The 23,221-nt window shown below is 57.7% G+C and overlaps 3 protein-coding genes across 13 annotated transcripts in view; 2 read left to right on the forward strand and 1 right to left on the reverse strand.

The window, feature by feature from the left end:
* MINK1 (misshapen like kinase 1) overlaps positions 1-16,439 on the forward strand; it is a 51,119-nt gene extending 34,680 nt beyond the window's left edge. Inside the window, exons 3-33 of one of the 10 annotated variants that reach the window (XM_063111358.1) lie at positions 104-160; positions 251-376; positions 2,636-2,746; positions 3,164-3,254; positions 3,723-3,853; positions 4,147-4,201; positions 4,357-4,435; positions 4,690-4,865; positions 5,265-5,334; positions 5,715-5,925; positions 8,037-8,153; positions 8,605-8,691; positions 8,900-9,124; positions 9,346-9,519; positions 9,879-10,139; positions 10,550-10,635; positions 10,785-10,895; positions 11,054-11,166; positions 11,399-11,487; positions 11,845-12,008; positions 12,356-12,461; positions 12,543-12,680; positions 12,889-12,997; positions 13,433-13,600; positions 13,705-13,848; positions 14,074-14,208; positions 14,399-14,499; positions 14,583-14,732; positions 14,819-14,978; positions 15,069-15,208; positions 15,586-16,439. In XM_063111358.1, coding sequence (XP_062967428.1) covers positions 104-160; positions 251-376; positions 2,636-2,746; positions 3,164-3,254; positions 3,723-3,853; positions 4,147-4,201; positions 4,357-4,435; positions 4,690-4,865; positions 5,265-5,334; positions 5,715-5,925; positions 8,037-8,153; positions 8,605-8,691; positions 8,900-9,124; positions 9,346-9,519; positions 9,879-10,139; positions 10,550-10,635; positions 10,785-10,895; positions 11,054-11,166; positions 11,399-11,487; positions 11,845-12,008; positions 12,356-12,461; positions 12,543-12,680; positions 12,889-12,997; positions 13,433-13,600; positions 13,705-13,848; positions 14,074-14,208; positions 14,399-14,499; positions 14,583-14,732; positions 14,819-14,978; positions 15,069-15,208; positions 15,586-15,669 — 3,969 coding nt within the window. In that variant the 3' untranslated portion in view covers positions 15,670-16,439. The remainder of the gene's footprint in view (positions 1-103; positions 161-250; positions 377-2,635; positions 2,747-3,163; positions 3,255-3,722; positions 3,854-4,146; positions 4,202-4,356; positions 4,436-4,689; positions 4,866-5,264; positions 5,335-5,714; positions 5,926-8,036; positions 8,154-8,604; positions 8,692-8,899; positions 9,125-9,345; positions 9,520-9,878; positions 10,140-10,549; positions 10,636-10,784; positions 10,896-11,053; positions 11,167-11,398; positions 11,488-11,844; positions 12,009-12,355; positions 12,462-12,542; positions 12,681-12,888; positions 12,998-13,432; positions 13,601-13,704; positions 13,849-14,073; positions 14,209-14,398; positions 14,500-14,582; positions 14,733-14,818; positions 14,979-15,068; positions 15,209-15,585) is intronic. The other 9 variants (XM_063111359.1, XM_063111361.1, XM_063111360.1 and 6 more) reach the window with 9 other exon arrangements.
* A 33-nt stretch (positions 16,440-16,472) lies between these two features.
* Positions 16,473-21,458, reverse strand: CHRNE (cholinergic receptor nicotinic epsilon subunit). Of its 2 annotated transcripts, none has more exons than XM_063110637.1 (12): positions 21,402-21,458; positions 21,035-21,177; positions 20,864-20,908; positions 20,632-20,741; positions 20,349-20,504; positions 19,985-20,082; positions 19,427-19,627; positions 19,236-19,350; positions 17,830-17,944; positions 17,559-17,745; positions 17,370-17,473; positions 16,473-17,255 (listed from the first exon to the last, which is right to left on the reverse strand). In XM_063110637.1, the coding sequence occupies exons 1-12, from the start codon at positions 21,445-21,447 to the stop codon at positions 17,106-17,108; spliced, it is 1,470 nt and encodes a 489-aa protein (XP_062966707.1). In that variant the 5' UTR covers positions 21,448-21,458; the 3' UTR covers positions 16,473-17,105. The 2 variants fall into 2 exon arrangements, with proteins under 2 accessions (XP_062966707.1, XP_062966706.1); XM_063110636.1 differs by having other exon boundaries at positions 17,370-17,476.
* On the forward strand, positions 18,133-19,037 carry C10H17orf107 (chromosome 10 C17orf107 homolog). Its single transcript, XM_063113083.1, has 4 exons — positions 18,133-18,198; positions 18,304-18,504; positions 18,610-18,906; positions 18,969-19,037. Exons 1-4 carry the CDS (start codon positions 18,133-18,135, stop codon positions 19,035-19,037), a joined length of 633 nt encoding a protein of 210 aa, XP_062969153.1.
* Positions 21,459-23,221: the final 1,763 nt, after the last annotated feature.

Here is a 23,221-nt window from a genome sequence, read left to right on the forward strand (position 1 = left end):
AACAGCTGAAAGATGTGGCCTCTCCCAGAACCCAGCCCCATCTCCTGTTCTGCTCCTTGAGTGTAGACCAGGATCCCTCCATGTCCGGTTCTCTGTCCTGCAGGGTCGGCATGTCAAGACCGGGCAGCTGGCTGCCATCAAGGTCATGGATGTCACAGAGGTAGGGAGCAGAGCCGGCCAGAGGGAGGGTCAGAGCTCTGAGAAGGGATGTGGGGGGAGTTTCAGGGCTCACCTCCTCCCATTTGCGTAGGATGAGGAGGAAGAGATCAAGCAGGAGATCAACATGTTGAAAAAATACTCTCACCACCGCAACATTGCCACCTACTACGGGGCCTTCATCAAGAAGAGCCCCCCCGGAAATGATGACCAGCTCTGGGTGAGAAATACCCCTTTCCCTGCCCTCGCCTGCCTCCAGCCACTCATGGGAACTCAGCGGTGGTGCCAAGTCCCTTCCTGCAGCCCTCCCTGGAATCTCTACATACTCTCCTGTCTCTGGATCCAGAGGGGCTTAATGAGGCCTAAGAACCTCCCCTACACACACACACTGCAGCCTCTGGTCCTGTGAGTGGGGTGGCCAGGGTCCTCCTTGGCGCTTGCCCCTACCTTTGCCCTGACCAGCACCTGACACTGAGTCTGGCAGGCACTTAATAAATAGTGAGCAGAATATAATCCCAGGACGAACTAGAGGAGACAACTGGCAAGTTCATTCATCAGTTCTCCTGCCTTTGAGCACAGCTCCTGGGAAAGCAACACAACCAAAATATTTGTGCTCCCCACCAGCCAGCTGCCCACACCCCTCTCCCCCAGGATATATTTGTGGGAGGCGACAGGGCTCAGACCCCTCCCAGCAGTGTACAAGCCCTTCTGGATGATTATTCAAACCAGAGCCTGCTGTAGCTCTTTTGAGCTTCCCCCAAGTTCCTCCTGGCCCAGAAAATTCCTAAGAGTCATTCCCCTCCCTAGCAAGGGCTCTGGTGCCTACAATTCTTCCAGCCTCACCCTTTGTGGTCCTGAGCCCAGCCCCCTAAGAGACAGCAGCAGGAAACATGCCAATGGCTACCAGGAGCTTTGGAGCTCATGCCTGGTCCCCTCTCCCAGCAGTAAGCCAGACAACAAGTGCTTATTAAGCACCTTCTGTATACCCTGCACAGGTGAGCATGAACCATGGTCCCGGCCTCCAGGTTCCTTAGGCTTTTTGGGAAGAAACACAAAAACACACACACGTTATGCACATACATACTCATACACACAAAGAAAGGTGAGCTACAGATAGGTTTACCTGCCAGGTGTGTGTAGGAGGAGATCACTGAGGACTAGAGTCTGACAACTGGGCGCCCTCTTCTGGACCTGTTGGGCATGGTCTTCCCCTCCTCCCACTGTGCTCTGCAGGCCCAGACTAGGGGGACGTGCAAAGTACCTTATTGCATATACAAATATACGTGTCCCATCCAGCCTTTTCCTGCATTGGGTGTGGCTTTTAATGAAAACATGGGCAGGCATGCCGATTCCCAGGGGGGCTGGCTGGGGCTCTCTTCCCATTTGGTTCCTGCCTCTGACTCTTAGCAGCTCTTCCCTAGAGGTGCAGAGCAGGAGCTCTCCGTGGCTCTCACCTTGGCACTCTCTGTGTTTGAGGAGTTTCTCCCAAGGTCTTCCCAGGTCCCTTCTGCAGCTCTCCGGGTGGACCCCCCTGCACTGTTTTTGTCTGTAGGAGACCTGGAGAGTCGCTGATTGTTAGCCCCTTTCTTGCCTCTGAGTCAGGGATTGCCGAACCTTTTCTGTGAAGGGTCAGATGGTAAATATTTCAGGCTTTGCAGGTCATATTTGTTCTGTTATAATTTCTCACTTCTGCTGTCGTGCCATCAAAGAAGCAATAGACAAATACATAAACGAATGAGTGTGGCTGTATCTTGCCAAAAAGTCTTTATTTAGCTCATCAAAATTTGAATTTCATATCATTTTCATGTATCGCGAAATATGATTCTTTTGACTTTTGTTTTCCAACCATTTAAGAACATGAAAACCTAGGGCCGGCCAATGGCTCACTTGGGAGAGTGTGGTGCTGATAACACCAAGGCCACGGGTTCGGATCCCTATACAGGGTTGGCCATTTAACTCACTTGGGAGAACATGGTGCTGACAACACCAAGTCAAGGGTTAAGATCCCCTTCTGGTCATCTTTTTTTAAAAAATAAATAAATAAAAATGTGGAAACCATTCTTAGCTCGCTGGCCCTACAAAGGCAGGCCTTGGCCAGCTGTGCTTTGCCAACCCCTGCTCCAGAGCAGTCGGTCTTAACTGTTTGGGGTTCTCGGTCCCAGTGAGAAGCTCATGACAGCACTGGACCCTTAGGGAGAACAGATACCCCACATCCTTTTGTCTGCAATTTCAGGAGTTCCTTGAACTCCTGCTCTGGACCCAGCTCCACTGCCAGTTCCTTCTGCTGCTTTCTCTCTTCCTTTCTCTCCTAATCCCAGGAGTCCTGTGCCCTTTGTCAGGGGTCCTGCAGCCCCTGCTCTCCAGCTCAGCTCATCCAGTTGTAGCCCCAAGGCCTCTGGTCCCCCTCCAGGGGTCTGGCAGGGGGTGGATGCTGTGCCTGACCGATGCTTTCCCTTCTGGTGCCTTGCTGGGACTACAGCTGGTGATGGAGTTCTGTGGTGCTGGCTCAGTGACCGACCTGGTGAAGAACACAAAAGGAAATGCCCTGAAGGAGGACTGCATTGCCTACATCTGCCGGGAGATTCTCAGGGTGAGCTCGGGGCCCCTCCCCCATCTCCTCCTATGCCCCCCTGGCTGGAGCCTCTGCCTGGACATAGCCCTTCCCACACTGGGGAGGAGATGCAACTGCCCTCTTTAAAGAGCAGCTAGCCTGATGGGGGAGGGGGCAGAGACAGAGTGCCATCCTGGGGGTCACTCAGGAGGAGACCTGCCTGTCTATTTCCGAGCTACTCTCCACTTGTAGCCCTGCAGCCACTGGGGTTTCACAGAGAGCCACCACTGTGAGGAAGCCCCCCACCTGTACTTGGGCTCCAGGTGGGGAGGGTCTGCACCTTCAGCTCAGCCTTGTCTAGACTGATCGCTCCCCTCCCTCAACTCAGTTCCACCTCCTGGCTCTTTCCCTCCTCCTCTGACACCATGGCTGAGTTTTCCCGTCCTCCTGTCCCAGGGTCTGGCCCATCTTCACGCCCACAAGGTGATCCATCGAGACATCAAGGGGCAGAATGTGCTGCTGACAGAGAATGCTGAGGTCAAGCTAGGTGCGTTGGTGCCTTCTGAGGCCAACGGAGCCCTCTCACCTACAGGACACAGAATAAGGGACCCATTTTCCCTCTGGTGGCTCAGGTCCAACTTCCTATACACTGGGGTGGCTCACTCCCTGCCCTTTCCCATCTCCTTCCCTGGGATGCCCTGCTTCCCGCTTCAAGAAGCTTTTTGCCTGCTCCCTGTTACGGGCAGGTGCGATGTAGGTCCGTCTGGGAAGATGAGATATTATGACCCTTCCTGTGTGGGATGCTGTCCCTTGGTCCTTTCACCTTGGTTTTTCCCCAAGAGGGAGGAAGACAGTCAGGTTCTTCAGGATGTTGATCAGGTGGAAGCAGGTGCTGAGGGTGTCTGGGCAGGGCCAGGACCTGGGCTGCCTCAGGTGAGGCAGGCACATGTGTGCAGGGGCATGAGGCCAGGGAGCCGGCGTGGCTCCCCATGATGACCCCTCCACGTCTTCACAGTGGATTTTGGGGTGAGTGCTCAGCTGGACCGCACCGTGGGCAGGCGGAACACTTTCATTGGGACCCCCTACTGGATGGCCCCGGAGGTCATCGCATGTGACGAGAACCCCGATGCCACCTACGATTACAGGGTATGAAGTGGGAGGTCAGGAGCAGGAAGCGAGATGGGGATGCTGCAGCTCGAGCAGGCTGGGAACAGAGTAAAGGTCTGATGACATGTTAGCGGGGAGGGTTGGGGAGTGTTTTGTGGCAAGAAAAGTGGGATGGGATGAGTTGGAGGGCGGTGCACGGTTGGAGGAGGGGGCCTCAGGCGCCACTGTGGCCCAACAAGGGGTCCCGAAGAGGCCGGGCATGATGGGTAAAGAGAGGTTACTGATGAGAGTTGTTGGGAACATTGACCTTGTCTCTTCTCTCCCCTCCACAGAGTGACATTTGGTCTCTAGGAATCACAGCCATCGAGATGGCAGAGGGAGCCCCCCGTAAGTACCGATTCTGGCAGCGGTAGGATGAGACAGAAGGGGGGGCCCAGAGAGAGGCCGTAGGGAGGAGGCCATCATGGGAGGCTGTAGAAGGAGGGGTCTTTTAGGCCCTCAGCATGGCAAAAAGGACTGATGGCATCTCTTGTGTGTCCCAGCTCTGTGTGACATGCACCCCATGCGAGCCCTCTTCCTCATCCCTCGGAACCCTCCACCCAGGCTCAAATCCAAGAAATGGTAGGTCTCTGGGAGTTTGGTATCTGGGAAGGAAGGTCTGTGGAAAAGGCCACCCCACCTTAATACCTCTCTGTGTTCAGGCTTGGATCTGCACCACAGAGGAGGTGTTGGGAGGGAGGGCTACTGGTGTTGGGTCTGGAGGAGACAGGAGGGAAGTCAAGGTGACTTTTGGATGAATGATCCACCATCTTCCTCCTGCAACCCACCCCTCTTCTGAGAGGGGTCCTCCCAGTGTGAGCTGCCACTGTTTCCAGGTCTAAGAAGTTCATTGACTTCATTGACACGTGTCTCATCAAGACGTACCTGAGCCGCCCACCAACGGAGCAGCTACTGAAGTTTCCCTTCATCCGAGACCAGCCCACGGAGCGGCAGGTCCGCATCCAGCTCAAGGACCACATTGACCGATCCCGGAAGAAGCGGGGTGAGAAAGGTCAGTGGGCAGGGTGGGAGGTGTTGGGTCTTAGGAGACACTCAGCCTCTGCTCCTCTCCTCTAGCCTGGACTCCCCCTGTGCTCTCCTCCCAGGCCCCAGCTCTCCCTGTCCTAGGAGATCTCCCACCCTTTCATATCCTCACAGAAACCTCTCACTGAACACATTAAGTGTGTGCATACATTCTACCACGTCCTGCCTGCACTGTGATCTAGTCCCAGTCTCTGTCCAGGCCCATGCCTGAGACCCACTGTCTTCCCATTGCTCCAAGGAGGTGGGAGGGATCCTCCTACTTGATCATCCAGAGAGACCTCATTGGTTATCCCCATCTAAGGTTTTCCTAGCCCAGGGTGGGGACTAGGGCACTGGGTGAAGAAACAGCAGTGATCTCCCCCTGCAGAGGAGACAGAATATGAGTACAGTGGCAGTGAAGAAGAAGATGACAGCCATGGAGAAGAAGGAGAGCCAAGGTGGGCTTGGCAGATGGAGGTGGGAGGTTGGGGCCATCACTTACAGTCTGAGGGGACAACAGTGCTCCTCGGCTTTGGGGACTCTCAGTCTGGGGTGGTGGGCACAGAGAGGAAGAGATCCATATGAGCCAAATCCCTGAATGCTGACAAGGGGAAGGGATGGATGAGCAAGAGGTGGGAAGAGGGAGTGCAGGCTGGAATATTAGAGGAGGACAGGGTCAAAGACTGGGCAGAAGGGAGGAAAATCCCCTAGCCACCTGGGAGTGGCCAGAGGCAGATCATCTGGTCCAGTTAAAGCATCTACTCAGGTGGGCCCCCCAGGGAGGAGAGTGGGAACCAGCAGGTTGTGACCCCAGTGCTTCTTTGTGCCACCCTCCCAGCTCTATCATGAATGTGCCCGGGGAGTCCACCCTGCGCCGGGAATTTCTCCGGCTCCAGCAGGAGAATAAGAGCAACTCTGAGGCTTTAAAGCAGCAGCAGCAGCTGCAGCAACAGCAACAGCGAGACCCTGAGGCGCACATCAAACACCTGCTGCACCAGCGGCAGCGGCGCATAGAGGAGCAGAAGGAGGAGCGGCGGCGGGTTGAGGAGGTGGGTCTGTCCTGGCAGGGCCCAGGCCTGGCTCAGCCTCTGCTGCTCTGCCCCCGTCCCAGCCCTGGTTCCTTCAGCCGCAGAGAGAACAGGGAATGTGCTGGGCCTTCCTACCCCCTCTTCTCTCAGACTATTCTGGAAAGGCTCTTTTATTAGAGGCTCAGCCCCCAGGCACTGGTACCCCCACCCAGCCCTGTGTGGACGGTTGTCATCAGCGTCCCTCTGGAGCAGAGCCATTTCTGAAAACCCATGTCCATTCCCCAGGATAAGACTATCCCCATTTTTGTTTCTGCATATAAACCTCCACTTTGGGCTTATCTAGCTCCACTTACCTTCAGTCTCAGGCAGCTAAGGATCTGTGTACAGACACTTCAGTGCACCTGCCCATCTGGCTGTCAAGCAGCTATCTAGTTTGAACATGAAAAAGATCCTTTAAAAGACCCCTTTTTACTTTTGGTTATTTTGGCTTAGATTTTTTGTAAAGTGCAATCTTGTGAGTTTGGACTAATTAGATGTGGGTGGGGATATTTTTAAATAAGTGCCGTTTTCTTTTTCTTTTTTTTATAAATGCATTTTAAAAAATATATACATCTATAATTTTAATCTATTTTTCAGGGTGGCATGGTGGGAAAAGAGAGATATACATTGATTTAAAAATGCCTTGGGGGGCCGGCCCCGTGGCTCACTCGGGAGAGTGTGGTGCTGGTAGTACCGAGGCCAGGCCGCGGGTTCGGATCCTATATAGGGATGGCTGGTGCACTCACAGGCTCAGCGTGGTGCAGACCACACTGTTCTGAGGGTTGCGATCTCCTTACCGGTCAAAATAAAAAAATAAAAATAAAAGTGCCTTGGGGCCGACCAGTTAGCTTAGTTGGTTAAGAGTATGGTGCTGATAACACCAAGGTCCCAGGTTCAATCCCTGTACTGACCAGCTGCTAAAAAAAAGTAAAAACAAAACAAAATAAAAATGCTTTGAGTGAATGGTATTTTTCTTGAAGCAATTACGTGATTTCAAAATTCATGAGCTGGACTTAAATTTGTCTAAATAATAGGTGATAGACTGCAGCACCTACACTGTCCATTTGCTGCTCCCCAAAGCTGGCACCTCTCTGTTGAACAAAAAATAATTTGCAAGAAAAAACAGTAATAATAATTTGCAAGAAGCCCTGCTACTAAATAGCCTTGTGCAGTTTTCTTTTAATAAATATAGTGTTAAGGTAGCAGAGTAGCAGAAAATCATGTCTAGCAAGGTTAGACCCGCCAGAAACTTTGTCGAAGAAATAGGCATAAGTTTCCTCAAGAGTAAGGGCTTGGGGGCCGGCCCGTGGCTCACTCGGGAGAGTACGGTGCTGATAACACCAAGGCCCCGGGTTCGGATCCCATATACGGATGGCCGGTTCGCTCACTGGCTGAGCGTGGTGCTCACAACACCAAGTCAAGGGTTAAGATCCCCTTACCAGTCATCTTTTAAAAAAAAAAAAAAAAAAAGAGTAAGGGCTTGGGCTTAACTTTTATATTGTTCTTTGTGGGGCAGGGGCAGACTCTTTGGTCAGAAAGGCTATGAAAGTTAAGTGCAACCTGGGCTACCAATGTTTGTCAAGGAGTGGGCCACGTCCCTGTAAGTTTCCTTAAATCCAAAGGTTGCTTTTCTGTACCCGGGCGCCTCTTGCCCTCTTGTGGCCAAAGGCTCTCACTACAGCTCATTCTCTTCGGATCTCCAGGCAAAGGTTGATTTGGGAGGCCAGGAGTGTGTCTGGGGTTGTTGGTGCTGGCTCTTGGTTTTGTTTGTTGCCTGCTGGGGGAGTGGGCAGAGGAAGGTGTTATGCAGTTCAGCCCACTGCAAGGGCAGTAGTCAGCTTTGCCACCTCCCTCGTCCCGTGCCCACAGCTACCTTAATCCAGCCAATTTCCCCAAGCCACGTCCCTGTGGGCTCTTGAGTAGACACAGGGAGGTAATATCTGCAGAAACCAGCGGAAGCCGTTCTCTCTTGCCACCACGACACGTGAGCTAGGAGACCTGCCCTGGCTGTCTGTGGAGGGGTCCCCCTTCCAGGGTTGTGCTAACTTAGTGTCTGCTTCAGCCCTTAAGCGCACTTTCCTGTTGGCCCACAGCAACAGCGGCGGGAGCGGGAGCAGCGGAAGCTGCAGGAGAAGGAGCAGCAGCGGCGGCTGGAGGACATGCAGGCCCTGCGGCGGGAGGAGGAGAGGCGGCAGGCGGAGCGCGAGCAGGTAGAGCAGCCCCGGCCCCACCGCGCACACCCTGACCCCCGCCCCCTTCCTCCCGCTCCTGCTGCCTGCCTCCCCCGCTCCCCAGTGCCCTTTCCCTTCTCTCCCCTACCCCAGGATTCCTCTTTTCTTTTCTAGCTTCACTCTTTCTCTCTGTTTTCTCCCACCCTTCAACCCCCAACCCTGGCTCCCTGCCCTCCTCCTGTCTCTGTGCCTTCATTCCCATCTCTTTACCCCTCCCCTGACTCCTCATGGTTCCCCACCCGGCCTCTTCCCCATCTGTGCCATGTTGTCCCCTTCGGGGGGGCTCATCCCATCCCCGTCCTCTCTCTTACTCTTCCGCTGCTCCCCTCATCCCTTCCTCCTCCAACTCCTTCGCCGCTGCTGCTGCCCCTTCTCCTCCGCCTCTTCCTCTTTCCCTGCCCTGTGCCCCCACCCTACCCCTGCCCCCCAGGAATATATCCGTCACAGGCTAGAGGAGGAGCAGCGACAGCTCGAGATCCTTCAGCAACAGCTGCTCCAGGAACAGGCCCTACTGCTGGTAACGGGGTCCCTCAGCTTCCTCTGGGAAGATGCTGTTCAGAACTTCTTTGCTGGAATGGGATGGAACACTTCAGGGGAAGGGGTTCACCCAAGACATTGAGGGAAAACGTCGCCTCTTTAGGCAGTTGGAGAAAAGAAGGGGCATGCCTGCTCTAACTTCCAGGGCCACACCCTGCTGAGCCCTCTCTCCCTACCCTTGGGCCCAGGAATACAAGCGGAAGCAGCTGGAGGAGCAGCGGCAGTCAGAGCGTCTCCAGAGGCAGCTGCAGCAGGAGCACGCCTACCTCAAGTCCCTGCAGCAACAACAGCAGCAGCAGCAGCAGCTTCAGAAACAGCAGCAGCAGCAGCAGATCCTGCCTGGGGACAGGAAGCCCCTTTATCATTATGGTCGGGGCATTAATCCCGCTGACAAACCAGCCTGGGCCCGAGAGGTACTCACCACCTCCTTGGTCTCCCAGGACTCCATCTTCCCAACCCCACTTCCTGAGGCCTGGAGAGATGCGAGAAGCAGTTGTTCTGCAGTAGCAGGCACTGAGAAGGGAGAGGAGCACACAGCCAGGCTGTGGGGCTGCAGTGGGTGGGGCAGCTGGGAACCTAAAATTGGAAAGTAGGGAGCAAGAGCCAGCCTGCTTGACATCCCTCTGCATCACAGGTAGAAGAAAGGACGAGGATGAACAAGCAGCAGAACTCTCCCTTGGCCAAGACCAAGCCAAGCAGCACAGGGCCTGAGCCCCCCATCCCTCAGTCCTCTCCTGGTCCCCCAGGACCCCTGTCCCAAACTCCTCCTATGCAGAGGCCAGTAGAGCCCCAGGAGGGACCACACAAGGTGAGTCTCTTCCCATTCCTGTCTTGACACAGACAGCACAGGTACACACACATGTCCACATCCCTATGTCCATACGTGTGCATGCACGTGCACACGCACATATGCTCACGCACGTGCTCACACTCACTCATTTAACTCTTAGCCAGGGTCATAGACTACAGGATACATGGACAGAGACAGTCACCCACTTGCTGCTGCATGTACTCGCTTTTACTTCTTACCCATCCTCAGGCTCTAGGAACCCCGTATACTTCTACGGAGGAAGGAGCAAGTAATGCCCCTCCCCAGCCTAGCCTCGGCTTGCAAATGGGGGTGTACCACGGAGCGGGCAGCCCACCCTCCCTGGTCTCTCCCTGCAGAGCCTGGTGGCACACCGGGTCCCACTGAAGCCATATGCAGCACCTGTACCCCGATCCCAGTCCCTGCAGGACCAGCCCACGAGAAACTTGGCTGCCTTCCCAGCCTCCCACGACCCTGACCCGGCCGTCCCCACACCCACTGCCACGCCCAGTGCCCGAGGAGCTGTTATCCGCCAGAATTCAGATCCCACCTCTGAAGGGCCCGGCCCCAGCCCGAGTCCCCCAACCTGGGTCCGGCCAGATAATGAGACCCCGCCCAAGGTAAGGACAGCCCTATGGGGCCAGGAAAAAGCAGAGACTTAGTAAAGGGAGGAAAAGGAGGGAGCACAAGGGGCAGGCAAGGTGGAGATGGAGGTCAGGGTGGCAAGGGCAGAAGACAAGGCCCTGCAGGTTTACCGTCCGGCAGCTGGGAAAGGCACAGGACATTGCTCCCAGGGTGAGTGTGGGGATGGAAAAATGCCCAGTGTTCGCAGCACTAGGGGCAGCCTTTCTGGGTTGGGATCCCAGCTCTGCCGTTTCCATCTTCATAACCTTAGACATACTTGTTAACTTTCTTGGGCCTTGGTTGGCTTATCCCGGAAAAACTGGGGAGTCACCTTTCAGAGCTGTGGTGAGGACTAGATGTTTGTGGAGCACCCAGCACAGTGACAGAGCACACCTTCTCCCCTCAGGTACCTCAGAGGACCTCATCTATCGCCACTGCCCTTAACACCAGTGGGGCCGGAGGGTCCCGGCCAGCTCAGGCTGTCCGTGCCAGGTAACACCTGGGTGGGTTCAGGTTCGGGCCTAGGGAGTAGGGAGACATAGGGGAGTTTCCCAGGTTGCCCACTTGGGGGTGGGCAATCCTAACCCAGTCACCTCAGCCCCCCTCCCTGCCCCCCCGGCACCCCTGTGCTCCCTCCACAGACCTCGCAGCAACTCCGCCTGGCAAATCTATCTGCAGAGGCGGGCAGAGCGGGGCACCCCCAAGCCTCCGGGGCCCCCTGCCCAGCCCCCTGGCCCACCCAACGCCTCTAGGTAATGGAGTTGTCCCCCCCAGTCACTCTCAGCTCTCACTTCTGCCACCTACTTCTCTTGATGATGGCTCCCTCTGCAGTGCAGCTCGTTACCCCAGGGAGGGGAGCACTCTGTCTCCCTGACCCTGACTCTGCGCCCCACACCTCCACTCCCCACAGTAACCCTGACCTCAGGAGGAGCGACCCTGGCTGGGAGCGCTCAGACAGTGTCCTCCCAGCCTCCCACGGGCACCTCCCCCAGGCTGGCTCGTTGGAGCGGAACCGTGTGGGAGGTACGTGAGCCAGGGGCTGGCCTGCTCTGGGCCTGCACAGTCTTGGTGAGAATGGATTCTGCCTTTGGGGGGTTTGGACTGGGACACCGACAGGGGCAGGGGGGACCTGGGTGGGCACAGAACATGGCACTGATCTCTGGGCTCCAGGCCAAGAGGTCAGCCAATGTGTGGGCTTGAAGCCATTCCCTGCCCTGTGCCAGTGACCTTCTTTCTCCCACCATTTTATGTCCAGCCTCTTCCAAACTGGACAGCTCCCCAGTGCTGTCCCCTGGGAACAAAGCCAAGCCTGATGACCACCGCTCCCGGCCAGGCCGGCCCGCAGTGAGTCATCTGGTGGCAGGCATGGCCCTGCCTTTTTCTGGTTCAGGGCTTGGGGGCAGGCTGTGGAGCCTCTAGAGCCCTGGGGAGCTGGGTGTTCAGGGGGGCCTTCACTAACCTACTGAGACGAGGGACATGGGGAAGGTGGGACTGGCGCCTCTCCTGTTACTAACTCTCTTCCCCTCTCTCCTGCCTCCTCCTGGCTGCCTTTCTTCCCCTGCGGCCCCTCCCAGAGCTATAAGCGAGCGATCGGTGAGGTTAGTGCGATGGGGCCTGCTCACCCTGCCTGGGCCTCCTGGCACCTCTGCACCACCTCCACCTGCACCCGCCTCCTGCCCTCATGCCTCTCCTCCCCTGCAGGACTTTGTGCTGCTGAAGGAGCGGACCCTGGACGAGGCCCCCCGGCCTCCCAAGAAGGCCATGGATTACTCATCGTCCAGTGAGGAGGTGGACAGCAGTGAAGAGGATGAGGAGGAGGGTGAAGGCGAGCCATCGGAGGGGAGCAGAGACACCCCTGGGGGCCGGTATGAGGGGTCCTGGGGCAGGGGCGGGGGGGAGGGGGCAAGCAATGGTGCAGCTCCGAGGGAACGTGGTTCACTTTCTGTAGACAGTGGGGGCAGGGTGCTGCTGTTCCGCTCTCTCCCGCCATCCTGCCACTTGTTGGGTGGTCCTTGTCAGGAACCTCTCTCTCTCTGCACCAGCCTGGCCTGAGTGCCCTGCAGGGAGCATCTAACAGTGGAGCAGAGCTGCCCAGTGAGGGCTGAGCAGGTCCTACTTTAAAGAGAGATGGAGCCATTGTCTTGGGCTGCCATCCTGTGGCCCTTGCGGGACAGGCAGCACCTGGAGGGCCCCACCTTCCTCTCTCCCACAGCAGCGATGGAGACACAGACAGTGTCAGCACCATGGTGGTCCATGACGTGGAGGAGATGAGCGGGACCCAGCCACCATACGGGGGTGGCACCATGGTGGTCCAGCGCGTGAGTGGCTCCCCCACCCCACCCGGTGCCTGCTGCGCACCCTCTCTGGCCCACCTCCAAGCCCTTCCCTCTGTTCTATAGACACCTGAAGAGGAGCGAAGCCTGCTTCATGCTGACAGCAACGGTTACACGAACCTGCCCGATGTGGTCCAGCCCAGCCACTCCCCCACTGAGAACAGCAAAAGTCAAAGCCCACCCTCAAAGGACGGAGGCAGTGATGTAAGTGGGCTGGAGGCAAGTCTGTAGGGCGAGAGAGCAGCCTGGCAGTGAGCAGGATATCCAGGGGTGCTGGGTGGCACTGCGGTGGGGGCAGTGAGCACTGTCAGGTGGCCGGGGTTTCCTAAGTCTGGGACAATTGCAGGGGGAGGGCCACAGGCTGGGGTCATGCCTATCTGACTGACTGTCCCCCCTCACCCCCCCCCCACAGTACCAGTCTCGTGGGCTGGTAAAGGCCTCTGGCAAGAGCTCATTCACGATGTTCGTGGATCTAGGCATCTACCAGCCCGGAGGCAGTGGGGACACCATCCCCATCACAGGTGAGGACAGGAGTGCAGATCTGCAATGAGTCTGGAGTCCAGCGATGGCCTGGAGGAAGCCCAAGGGGTCCCCTGAGGATGCGGCTTTACAGAGCATGGGCATAGGCCGTCTCCAGTGGGCCTTTGCCCCTGCCCTGGGACAGAGGCAAGGAAGGGTTTCTGAGACACCTTGACAGACAAGGAAAAATGCCCAGAGTGGCCAAAGGACCTGGGCAGAAGTTCAGAGCTAATGAGTGACAGGGCTAGGACTTGAGCCAGGCCTTTTGACCTCAAGTCCAGTGCTCTCTCTTCTATTCTGAGTACCCCTCTGTTCTCCAGTCTTTCCCTTCCCTTCTGAATACTGTGAGGCACCAAGACCAGATGTAGGGGAGGGGAGTAAAGGGAGACAGAGAGGACTATGGCCCATCCTCCTCCTCTTCTCTCTCCTCTTGCCAGCCCTGGTGGGTGGAGAGGGCAGTCGGCTTGATCAGCTGCAGTACGATGTGAGGAAGGGCTCTGTGGTCAACGTGAATCCCACCAACACCCGGGCCCACAGTGAAACCCCTGAGATTCGGAAGTACAAGAAGCGATTCAATTCTGAGATCCTCTGTGCTGCCCTTTGGGGTAAGCCAGGGCCAGGAGGGCTCAGGGGTCTGGCGCACCTCCCATGCTGCTGGTCAGCTGAGGACCAGCTCTGCCTCTGACCTGCCCCCGGGCTCCTGCTTCAGGGGTCAACCTGCTGGTGGGCACAGAGAATGGGCTGATGTTGCTGGACCGAAGTGGGCAGGGCAAGGTGTACGGACTCATCGGGCGGCGACGCTTCCAGCAAATGGATGTGCTGGAGGGGCTCAACTTGCTCATCACCATCTCAGGTATGTGTGCATAGCACAGGGGCGCAGAGGAAGGGCTCGGCTCCTTGGCTCTCTGTCACCATCTTCAGCCTGGGAGGAGGGCAGCCTTGCCTTGGTCCAGCAGCCGAAAGGTGGGGCCATGCTTTCTCACCCCTTGTGGTATGCGGACAGGGTGACGGGGAGGTAGCAGCTGGGCCTCCAGTGAGGACGGGAGTGTGTGTGTGCGTATGTGTGTCTGTCTCTCAGGGAAAAGGAACAAACTGCGGGTGTATTACCTGTCCTGGCTCCGGAACAAGATTCTGCACAATGACCCAGAAGTGGAGAAGAAGCAAGGCTGGACCACTGTGGGGGACATGGAGGGCTGCGGGCACTACCGCGTTGGTGAGGATGTCACCACAGAGCGGCCAGGGCACATAAAAGAACAGAGAGAGGAGGGCCTGGACTTAATGTCTAAGAAAGCCTTAAAGCCGGAGACTTGGGGCCTAGGGTTGGGGTGGGGTCATGGCAGACCTATGGGAAGGGGCCAGCCGTCCAGGACTGCCCCTGCATCTGTCTTCTCTCCTGCCCCCAGTGAAGTACGAGCGTATTAAGTTCCTGGTCATTGCTCTAAAGAACTCCGTGGAGGTGTATGCCTGGGCCCCCAAACCCTACCACAAATTCATGGCCTTCAAGGTAATCCCAGCCTCAGCTTCCCAATACTGTTCCAGGGAGCAGCTCCTCCACCTGTGTCTCCTGAGCCCTTCTCTCCTCCACAGTCCTTTGCGGACCTCCCACACCGCCCTCTGCTGGTTGACCTGACAGTAGAGGAGGGTCAGCGGCTCAAGGTCATCTATGGCTCCAGTGCCGGCTTCCATGCTGTGGATGTCGATTCGGGAAACAGCTATGATATCTACATCCCTGTGCACGTGAGCACGGTGGGGCTGCAGGGAGAGTGGGACCACGCTGTCTGAGCACCAGACATGGGGACTCCAGCCCACCCTCTCCACCCCAGATCCAGAGCCAGATCACGCCCCATGCCATCATCTTCCTCCCCAACACCGATGGCATGGAGATGCTGCTGTGCTACGAGGACGAAGGCGTGTACGTCAACACGTATGGGCGGATCATTAAGGATGTGGTGCTGCAGTGGGGAGAGATGCCCACCTCTGTGGGTGAGTGAGGTGCCCCGCCCCTGAACCACGTGCCCAGTGTGGCCCAGGAGTGTGGCCTGCTTACCACCTGCAACTGCCTTCTCCCCATAGCCTACATCTGCTCCAACCAGATAATGGGCTGGGGTGAGAAAGCCATTGAGATCCGCTCTGTGGAGACGGGCCACCTGGATGGGGTCTTCATGCACAAACGAGCTCAGAGGCTCAAGTTCCTGTGTGAGCGGAATGACAAGGTGTGCTGGGCTGGCTCTGTGACCCGATGCTCTTGAGCAGGGTTCCGGGAGGGGATGGTCGTGGCGTCTTCCTGAAAGGGGACCCCTCTGGGAGTACCATGTGCAGTCACAACCTCTGCCCTTATCTGCCTTTCAGTTTCTGAGAGCTTTCCAGATTCCTTCACCCCACGGGTCTGGTGGCATGCCCTCTTCCCCAAACATTTCTGCCTTTCATCAGGGATGGGTCCACTGTGAGAGTCTCATTCCATTCTGCAGTTTCTCTCTTGCTCCCTGCCACCCTCATCTCTCTCTCTCTCTCCCCCCTCCTTCCCCTCTGCCGGTTGAGAGCCCCATCCCCCACTCCAGCCCTTGGTGACTTCTTCTCCTACCCCACCCAGGTGTTTTTTGCCTCAGTCCGCTCTGGGGGCAGCAGCCAAGTTTACTTCATGACTCTGAACCGTAACTGCATCATGAACTGGTGATGGGGCCCTGGGCTGGACTGTCCTACACTAGACCCAGCTCTCCCCCTACAGCCAGACTTCCCAGGCCGCCCCTCTTTCCCCTCCCTGGGCTTTTGCTTTTACTGGTTTGATTCACTGGAGCCTGCTGGGAACGTGACCTCCGACCCCCAATGCTTTTGTGATCACGTGACCATCCTCTTCCTCAACATGTTCTCCTCCCAAAACTGTGCCTGTCCCCAACTTCTGGGGAGGGACACATATTCCCCTTACCAGGAATTGAGTGGGCCTAGCCCCTCCTCCCCTTTTCTCTACTTAAGAGGAGAGTGCTTGGGGCTCAGACCCCTAACCCCACTGCTGCTGACTGGGCAGGGCCCTGGACCCCTTTATTTGCACGTCAGGGGAGCCGGCTCCCCCCCTGAATGTACCAGACCCTGGGGGGGGTCACTGGGCCCTAGGTTTTAGGGGGGTCACCAGCCATTCCAGGGGCAGGGACCATTTCCTCATTTTCTGAAAGCACTTTAATGATTCCCCTCCCCCCAAACCCCAGGGAATGGAGGGGGGACCCCGCCAGCCAAAACATTCCCCCCTTTCCAGCCCCTATCTCCCCTTCTAGCCTCTGCCCTTCCCTGGTGGAGGGAGGGAGCAGGGAGCTCTCATCCTCCACGCCCCCTTGCTTGCATCTGTATATAGTGTGAGCATCAAGTAGCCCTTCTCCCTCGCCCACCCTTCCTCAATGTAGTGGCCTTGGATATCCCGTTTGTTAATAAAGACAATTCAACCAGCTCCCATCATTTCAGGCCCCATTTTATTCTGTTTCTCTCACAATCCTGGATACCAGCCTGCAAAGAGCCTGCAGAGTTGGGATGAAGGAGGCAGGGTGGGGTGGAATCAGCAATGAGTGAGGCTTTATGGGGGTTGGGGGGACAGTGCTAGGCCAAAAAAAGCTAGAAGGAAGGACTGAGGGAGGGCCAGGGCATCCTCAGCCATAAACCTGTGGGCCCACGAGCAGCCTGCAGTGAGGGTATGTGGTCCCCACCCACTCTAACAGAACCAGGCCAGAGAAGGCCAGGGCTCTCTGGCTCCAGCCTCCCTATGTGCAAGTTCTGCAGAGGGGTCCCTCCTGTTTAGCGATCAAATGGATAAAGCTTAGAAGCTCGTAGGCCTCCCAAGTCACCTGGGGCTGAGCCTGAGCAAGGCTGACTTGAGCAATCCTCGCTTTCTGGAGGATTGGCACCCAAGAGCCCGCCTGAACCGTCTGCCCCCTACTTCTGACCCCAGGACCGAGCCAGACCCACACACATGGGTACATGCAGTTCCTCTTGGGAAGTTCACAAAACACAGATTTTATTATCAGTACTGGGAGAGGACCATAATACAGTGGTGGTGGCAGGCTCTTTTTTCAAAATCTATTTGCTACTGGAGAAAGGTGGGGAAGTCGGGGTCGGTGTGGACTCTGGTCAGATACAAGGCGGGTAAGGGAGATCAGGCACTTGGTTGAAGTAGCCGCCGAGGAAGATGAGGCCAGAGCCGACGCTGAAGAGCACCAGAGCGGCCCAGAAGCAGACGTTGTCCAGGGCCTTCCCCATGCGCACCCAGTCAGACACCTCCTGGGGAAGGGACGGCACAAGCTGAGGCCGTAAAGGGGCGTCTGCAGGAGCCAGCGGCGCGGGAGATGGGGGGCCTCTGAAGCTCTCCACCCGCCTCTCTGGCTCTTGCCCCACCTCGCCAGCGGCCTCCTGGTCTCGCGTGTTCTCAGCCACGAAGTTCACGGCGTCCACACAGCAGCGGATCTCGGGGGCGGCGGCGCCCAGGCTCCGGCAGAGGGCTGCTGCGGGGCAACACCGGGGATGCGTCATTACGCGCCTCCCCGCTACGGGCGCACCGCTGCCCGCGGTAGCCACTGTGCTCACCGGTCCAGGTCCCGTGCCGGTGCCTCTGCCCCTCAAACACGAGCTCGCTGCGCGGCTTTTTCAGTATCAGCTCCTCCGCGCGGAGCAGTATGCCCACGGACGACGCCCGCCTAGGGGGCGCCGCGGCCCGCGGGGTCTCGGGGGGCGAGCCCGAGCCCAGGAGGCGCGGCAGCAGCTCCAACAAAACCTGGGGGCGGGGCGGGGCGGGGGCGGGGCTTAGCGCGAAGCCCCTCCTCCCGCTCCGGCGCCCACCCCGTTCCCCTGCGCTTACGTGGCGCAGCCGCGGGGACGTGGCGTGAGTGGTGGGCGTCCGCAAAGACACGTTGAGCACGATGACGCAATTCATGACAATGAGCGTGGCCACCACCATGACGAAAATAAGGTACCTGAAGAGCCCGGGATGCGGGACGTCGCAGCCTCCGCAGTACCCCCCAGCCACAGATGGCACCGCCGGTCCTCTGACCTCACAAACACACCTCTCTCCGCAAGGGGTGGACACGCCCCCTAACGGCTCCCCTCGGCGAGGCCGGCGCGTCCTCCGGCCCTTCTGACCCTCCTACCACCTGTGGCGGCCATGAGGGGGACCCCCAGCTCCCTGGACACCCTGCTGTGGGTCTACCACTTCCACAGCTCCACGCAGGTGAGGCTACACCCACAGTGCCGCCCTCGAGACCCTCCGGGCAGTTCTCCAGCGCCCCCCAACTGCGACTCCTGCCCTATGACCATGCCCCTGCTCCTTCTCTAGGTGGCCCTCCAGCCCCCGCTTCTGTCTTCCCTGGAACTCGCTGCAGCCGCAGCCCATGACTATCTGGAGCAGAGGTTCAGAGAGCTGAAGTCCCTGGAGCCGCAGAAGCCCGAGAAACCGTCCTCCCCGAAGCCCACACTGGGGCTGGTGCTAAGAGAAGCCGCGGCCAGCATCATGAGCTTCGGGACCACCTTGTTAGAGGTGGGGCGCTTAGGAGGAGAGGGGGACAAGGGGCCGAGGAAGGGGGATAGGGCAGCGGGAGCAGGGCCCTCTGTGTCCACGCTAACCCCTGGGACCGCCATGCAGATCTCAGCCCTGTGGCTGCAGCAGGAGGCGCGGCGTCTAGACGGCGGCGACGGCAGCCCTGGCCCAGCCGCAGAGGCCGGGGATCCGGGTGGCGCACTGGCCCGGGTAGCCCAGGCCGCCGGGCAGGGGGCTTGGCAAGCTGGGGTTGCGGCGGGGGCGAGCGCACGACTCCTCGCCCAGGGGGCGTGGCTGTGCCTGTGTGGACGGGGTCTGCAGGGGTCCGCCTCATTCCTGCAACAGTGGCGACGGCAGCTGGGCTTCGGCATCCCCGGGGAGTCGGTGAGCTCGGGATGGAGGGTGAGTTTGGGGCCAGAGGCGGCAGGGCCTGGGAAGCACTGAGCCCGACCGTCTCCCAGCAGAGACACTCGGGAGACCTCAAGGTGGCGTCCAGCAGCAGTGCGGAGGACGGGGGACCAGAGAATCCATAACCGTCCCACCCCCCACCCCCCGGTCCAAATAAAGCCCAGGAAGGGACGAGACACCCAAAGCTTCTCCCAGAGTCGCTTGGTTTGGGTCGCGCCCCGTGCCGGGCCGACCTTCTTGGCTCCGCCCCATGCTTGTCTGGCTCCGCCCCTCGTGTTGGCCACGCCTCCCACGGGCACTGCTGGGACCCGCTCTGCCCTCACCTGCCCAGCAGGGGCACGCTCAGAGACGTTTCTGGGATTTTCTGGGCAATTAGGAACAAGAAGACGGTCTGGGCGAGCAGGACGTTGATGGAGACGGTGCATTTCTGGCCGCCGGCTGGAAGGAGCAGCGGGTGAGAGCCGGCCCCGCCCCCGAGGAGCGCGGCCGCGTTAAGGTTGGGGCGAGCGCCCACCCTGCGCCGGCAGGAAGTAGGCGAGCAGCACGAGGCCCGAGATGAGCACGCAGGGCACGATGATGTTGATGACGTAGAAGAGCGGCTTGCGGCGGATGATGAGCGTGTAGATGACGTCGGTTTCCCCCGGGCCGTCGGCGGGGCCACCGTGGTGGCGGCGGATCTCCCCGGGGCAGAAGTCGATGGCCCACTCGCCGTTCTCTGCAGGACGGGAGGCTCGGTCAGCCCGCTCTCGGAGGGCCGCACACCCGACCGCGGAAACCTGTAGCTCCGGGGCCAGGACGGGAGGCCGCTATGGGCCAGAGTGAACGGGTTGCAGTATGGGCCGTCAGACTGGGGTCCGGCGGAAAAGGCCATTCCTGGGGAGGGTGTGGAAAGACCGCAAGCGAGGAGGCAGGACTAGTGTGACAGTCGAGAATGACTTCAGGAAAGAGGCAAGCTAGAGTCCGGCTGCCGAAGCCAGTCCTTGGTGTCTCCGGTCTGGCCACCCTCCCCCTGAACGACCCCTCTCTGGACCCTGTCTAGAAGCGGGTTTTTCGGAGCAGGAGGGTGCTTCACCGGTAAAGGCCTCAGTGTCAATGTCCATCTTGTTGACGGGCTCGCCGCTGTCCTCAGCGAAGACGATCGCCACCTCTTCGGCGCTGTACGTCTGAGAGCTGCGGAGCCGGGGCCCGGGCCCCCACCTCAGGCCCCGCCCTGGAGTCTTGGGTCTTGCGGTGTAATGAGGCTCCACCCGGTGACCCCGGCGCTGCCTGCACGCCTCGGCTCCCACCGAACCCGTCCGGAACGGCTCCCCCCAGGCCAACACCTGGCTCCGCCCCCAGCGCAAAGCCCCGCCCCAGGGATGCACTCTCCCGCCTGGCCCCGCCCCCTGTGCCGGCTCCTCCCGTAATCGTCCAGGCCTCTGAGTAACTTTTCCCACCGGAAAACAAGCGAGCAGTTCTGCCAGTCGAAGGGGAAGTAGGTGACCTCCACTGCGCACGTGCTGCGGTAGATGGCCGGGGGCAGCCAGCTCACGTAGCCGCCCTCAAAGACCCTCACGTTGGCGTCGTAGGCCACACCGAACTGGCCGTCAATGCTGTGGGCTCAGGGAAACCGAGCTCTTGAACGGGTCTGCGCACCCCTGCAAGCACCCCCGCCCCCCAAGGTGAGTCCAGCCCTCCGGGCCGGCTTCCCTCCGGCCTGGCGTCAGGCCCGGTCCTCACTTGTTTTCCAGCACAATCTCTGGTAGCCATACGAGTTCTGAAGGGACCCGCAGGGTGTGTAGGCCCCCAAAGTCGTCCTTGCTGTAGTTGAGTCGGTAATCATGCCAATCCTAAAGGGTGGAGGGCGGAAGGATGTGCACCCTGGATCTCCCACCTGATGCTGCCTGGAAGGAGTTTGGAAGAAAGGAGTGCCCTGGGCAAGACCTCACACTGTCCCCCTGATCTGACTCACGATTCCAATCCAGACGCTGGTAGTGAGGGTCTCCTCTTTCTCGTTCTGCAGACAGGAGGTTGGGGCGATTGATGTGGGATTTCAGGGCCAGGCGTGAGCTTTAGGACAGAGCTGAGCGGTTGGGGCCATAAGTGGGATTTTAGGCTCAGGACGGGGGTGGGGGTATCTTACCAGTGAGATGAGGTTGGTCAGAGTGACCTTGAGGGTGATGGTGACAGTATCCTCAGGCTCCCTCACTGGCCGGCTTTCTCGGTCATAGTTGTCGAAGAGATGGTGATAGAGACGCAGCTCCTCATTCTTCCCCTGGCCTCTGCCTGGGATGGGATCGAGAAGGAAGGGTCACTGGAGATGAAGAGGCTGGGGGGCCTTTCCTCTCTGTCTCCTCTGGGCCTCTGAGGCTATTTTTCCGTGTCTCCCGAACCAGCGATACTGTGCCCGGGAACCAAATATCACATGTCTATGTCTTGACCTGTGTCTTTGCCCTTTGTGTCAGTACCCTTGTGCGGGTCCAGTTGCCTCCCCTGACCCCTGTCCATACCAAGGAGCCCCAAGAGGAGCAGGGCACCGAGCAGAGCCCCTGCCATTCTGCTCTCTGGTTCTCAGGGTTATTCTGAGCTCTGACAGGCTTGCGGGGGGGGGGGGGGGGGGGGGGGGAGGCCAGGGTGCATGTGTCAGGGGGAGGAGGGTGTTAGTTCCGGGCTGGGTTAGGGGACTGTCACCTAATCCACTAACCACCCCTCCTATAGCTGGGAACATTTTGGCTGCTTCTAGACGCAGCTGCCCCATCCTGTGTTCTCTGTCCCCTGCCCCCACCCCATCCCAGCATCCTTTTTGCCTGGTCTTCAGCCAGGTTCCCAGCCACAGACCTGATCCTTTCATGAGAGGAGCAGGCTTTTAAAAGCACCTGGAACCATAAGCCTAGCAGCAGGGAACGGGATACCCTGTTTTCAACATGCACTGGTGTCCTTTGAGTTTGCTGCCTTGTATAAGTGACTCCGCCTGATGAACACATCTGGGGATGTGACAAACCCCTTGCCTTCCATACTTACTCATGCGGAACACACACTGTCACCACCCACAGTCCAACCAAAGTCAACACTAATGCAGCTCCTCCTGGCAGAGTTTAGCAAAAAGCAGTGTCTCCATAAAGACCTAGTGATGTGACCTGTGGTCACAGACCCAGGATTAGTCTGCAATAAGAGACTCCACCTGGCAAAGGAGACCATGCTGAAATACAGGCTCCACCTCCTTCCACAACCTGATCCTCATGTCTGCCCACCCCTGCCCCTCTGGGTGTGATCACCTGCCAGAGACTCCTGTTTCTCTTTGCCTTTCCCTGCTGCCTCCTTTTGGCCACAGATGATAGTACTGTCTTCACCCCACCCTCTGAAACACCCATACACACTTTAATCGATTCTTTCAGTGTTCAAGTCTTCTTGAACCACTCTAATCAAACACTTGTGGTGCTTATTTAAAGTGTAGATTCCAGCGCCGGCCAGTGGCTCACTTGGGAGAGTGTGATGCTGATAACACCAAGGCCACGGGTTCGGATCTCTATATAGGGATGGCCGGTTAGCTCTCATGGGTGAGCGTGGTGCTGACAACACCAAGTCAAGGGTTAAGATCCCCTTACCGGTCATCTTTTAAAAATAAATAAATAAATAAAAATAAAGTGCAGATTCCTAGGTTCCATCCCCAAGGAATCCTGATTTAGGAATATGGGAGAGATGGGGTGCCAGGAATCTTTATTTTCAAGACACTATCCAGGTGTAGGAGGTGCTGCACTAAGCACTTTTTATGCCCTGCACCTGTCTTCCTCACGCCAATCCAGCAAAGCAATTACCATTTATAACCAAAAAAATTGCTCTGACCAGGTCAGCTAAATTATAGTGCCTTGGGGAATCTGGGATAAGTCAATAGTCACATCTATCTGCCCTGAAAAATGTTGTCATAAGACCATTTTTACTTAGAAGCAGATGGGAAGGCACCAAAAAGCCATAAAATAACCTAGAACGCTTCTTATTACCATTACCCCAGATCCCTGCGTGTAACCTAGTAACAATCCCAAATCTATACATCATGTAGTGCCAGTAGAAAGCCTGATGAAGGAATTAGATGGGCTACCTTTTTCTCTCTCTCCTTTGACCCTTCCCCCTTCTTGTGATTATAAACTGCTAAGCACTGCCAGCCCTCTTCGTAACACGTTTCTCAGGGCAAACTGACTGCATCAGCCTGGCTGCAGTTGTCATATTGGCACAATAAATCCTTGCTATGTGTATTTGGCCTCAGTTTCTTTTTAGGTCAACACCAAAGTCCTGAGTGCATGAAAGAGAACTCTAGGTCAAAGTCCAAGCTTAC

Source organism: Cynocephalus volans, chromosome 10 (genome assembly GCF_027409185.1).
Source record: "Cynocephalus volans isolate mCynVol1 chromosome 10, mCynVol1.pri, whole genome shotgun sequence".
In the NCBI taxonomy this organism is placed as follows: Eukaryota; Metazoa; Chordata; class Mammalia; order Dermoptera; family Cynocephalidae; genus Cynocephalus; species Cynocephalus volans.

What these genes read in the sequence shown, in the direction of transcription:
- C10H17orf107 (XM_063113083.1), top strand. Translation starts at nt 18,133, where the DNA reads ATGAGGGGGACCCCCAGCTCCCTGGACACCCTGCTGTGGGTCTACCAC. An exon ending in TCGGGACCACCTTGTTAGAG is followed by an intron (nt 18,505 to 18,609) that starts GTGGGGCGCTTA and finishes ACCGCCATGCAG; the next exon opens with ATCTCAGCCCTGTGGCTGCA. An exon ending in CGGTGAGCTCGGGATGGAGG is followed by an intron (nt 18,907 to 18,968) that starts GTGAGTTTGGGG and finishes GTCTCCCAGCAG; the next exon opens with AGACACTCGGGAGACCTCAA.
- CHRNE (XM_063110636.1), bottom strand. Translation starts at nt 21,447, where the DNA reads ATGGCAGGGGCTCTGCTCGGTGCCCTGCTCCTCTTGGGGCTCCTTG. An exon ending in TGACCAACCTCATCTCACTG is followed by an intron (nt 20,909 to 21,034) that starts GTAAGATACCCC and finishes TCCTGTCTGCAG; the next exon opens with AACGAGAAAGAGGAGACCCT. An exon ending in CCGGCACGGGACCTGGACCG is followed by an intron (nt 17,477 to 17,558) that starts GTGAGCACAGTG and finishes GTTGCCCCGCAG; the next exon opens with CAGCCCTCTGCCGGAGCCTG.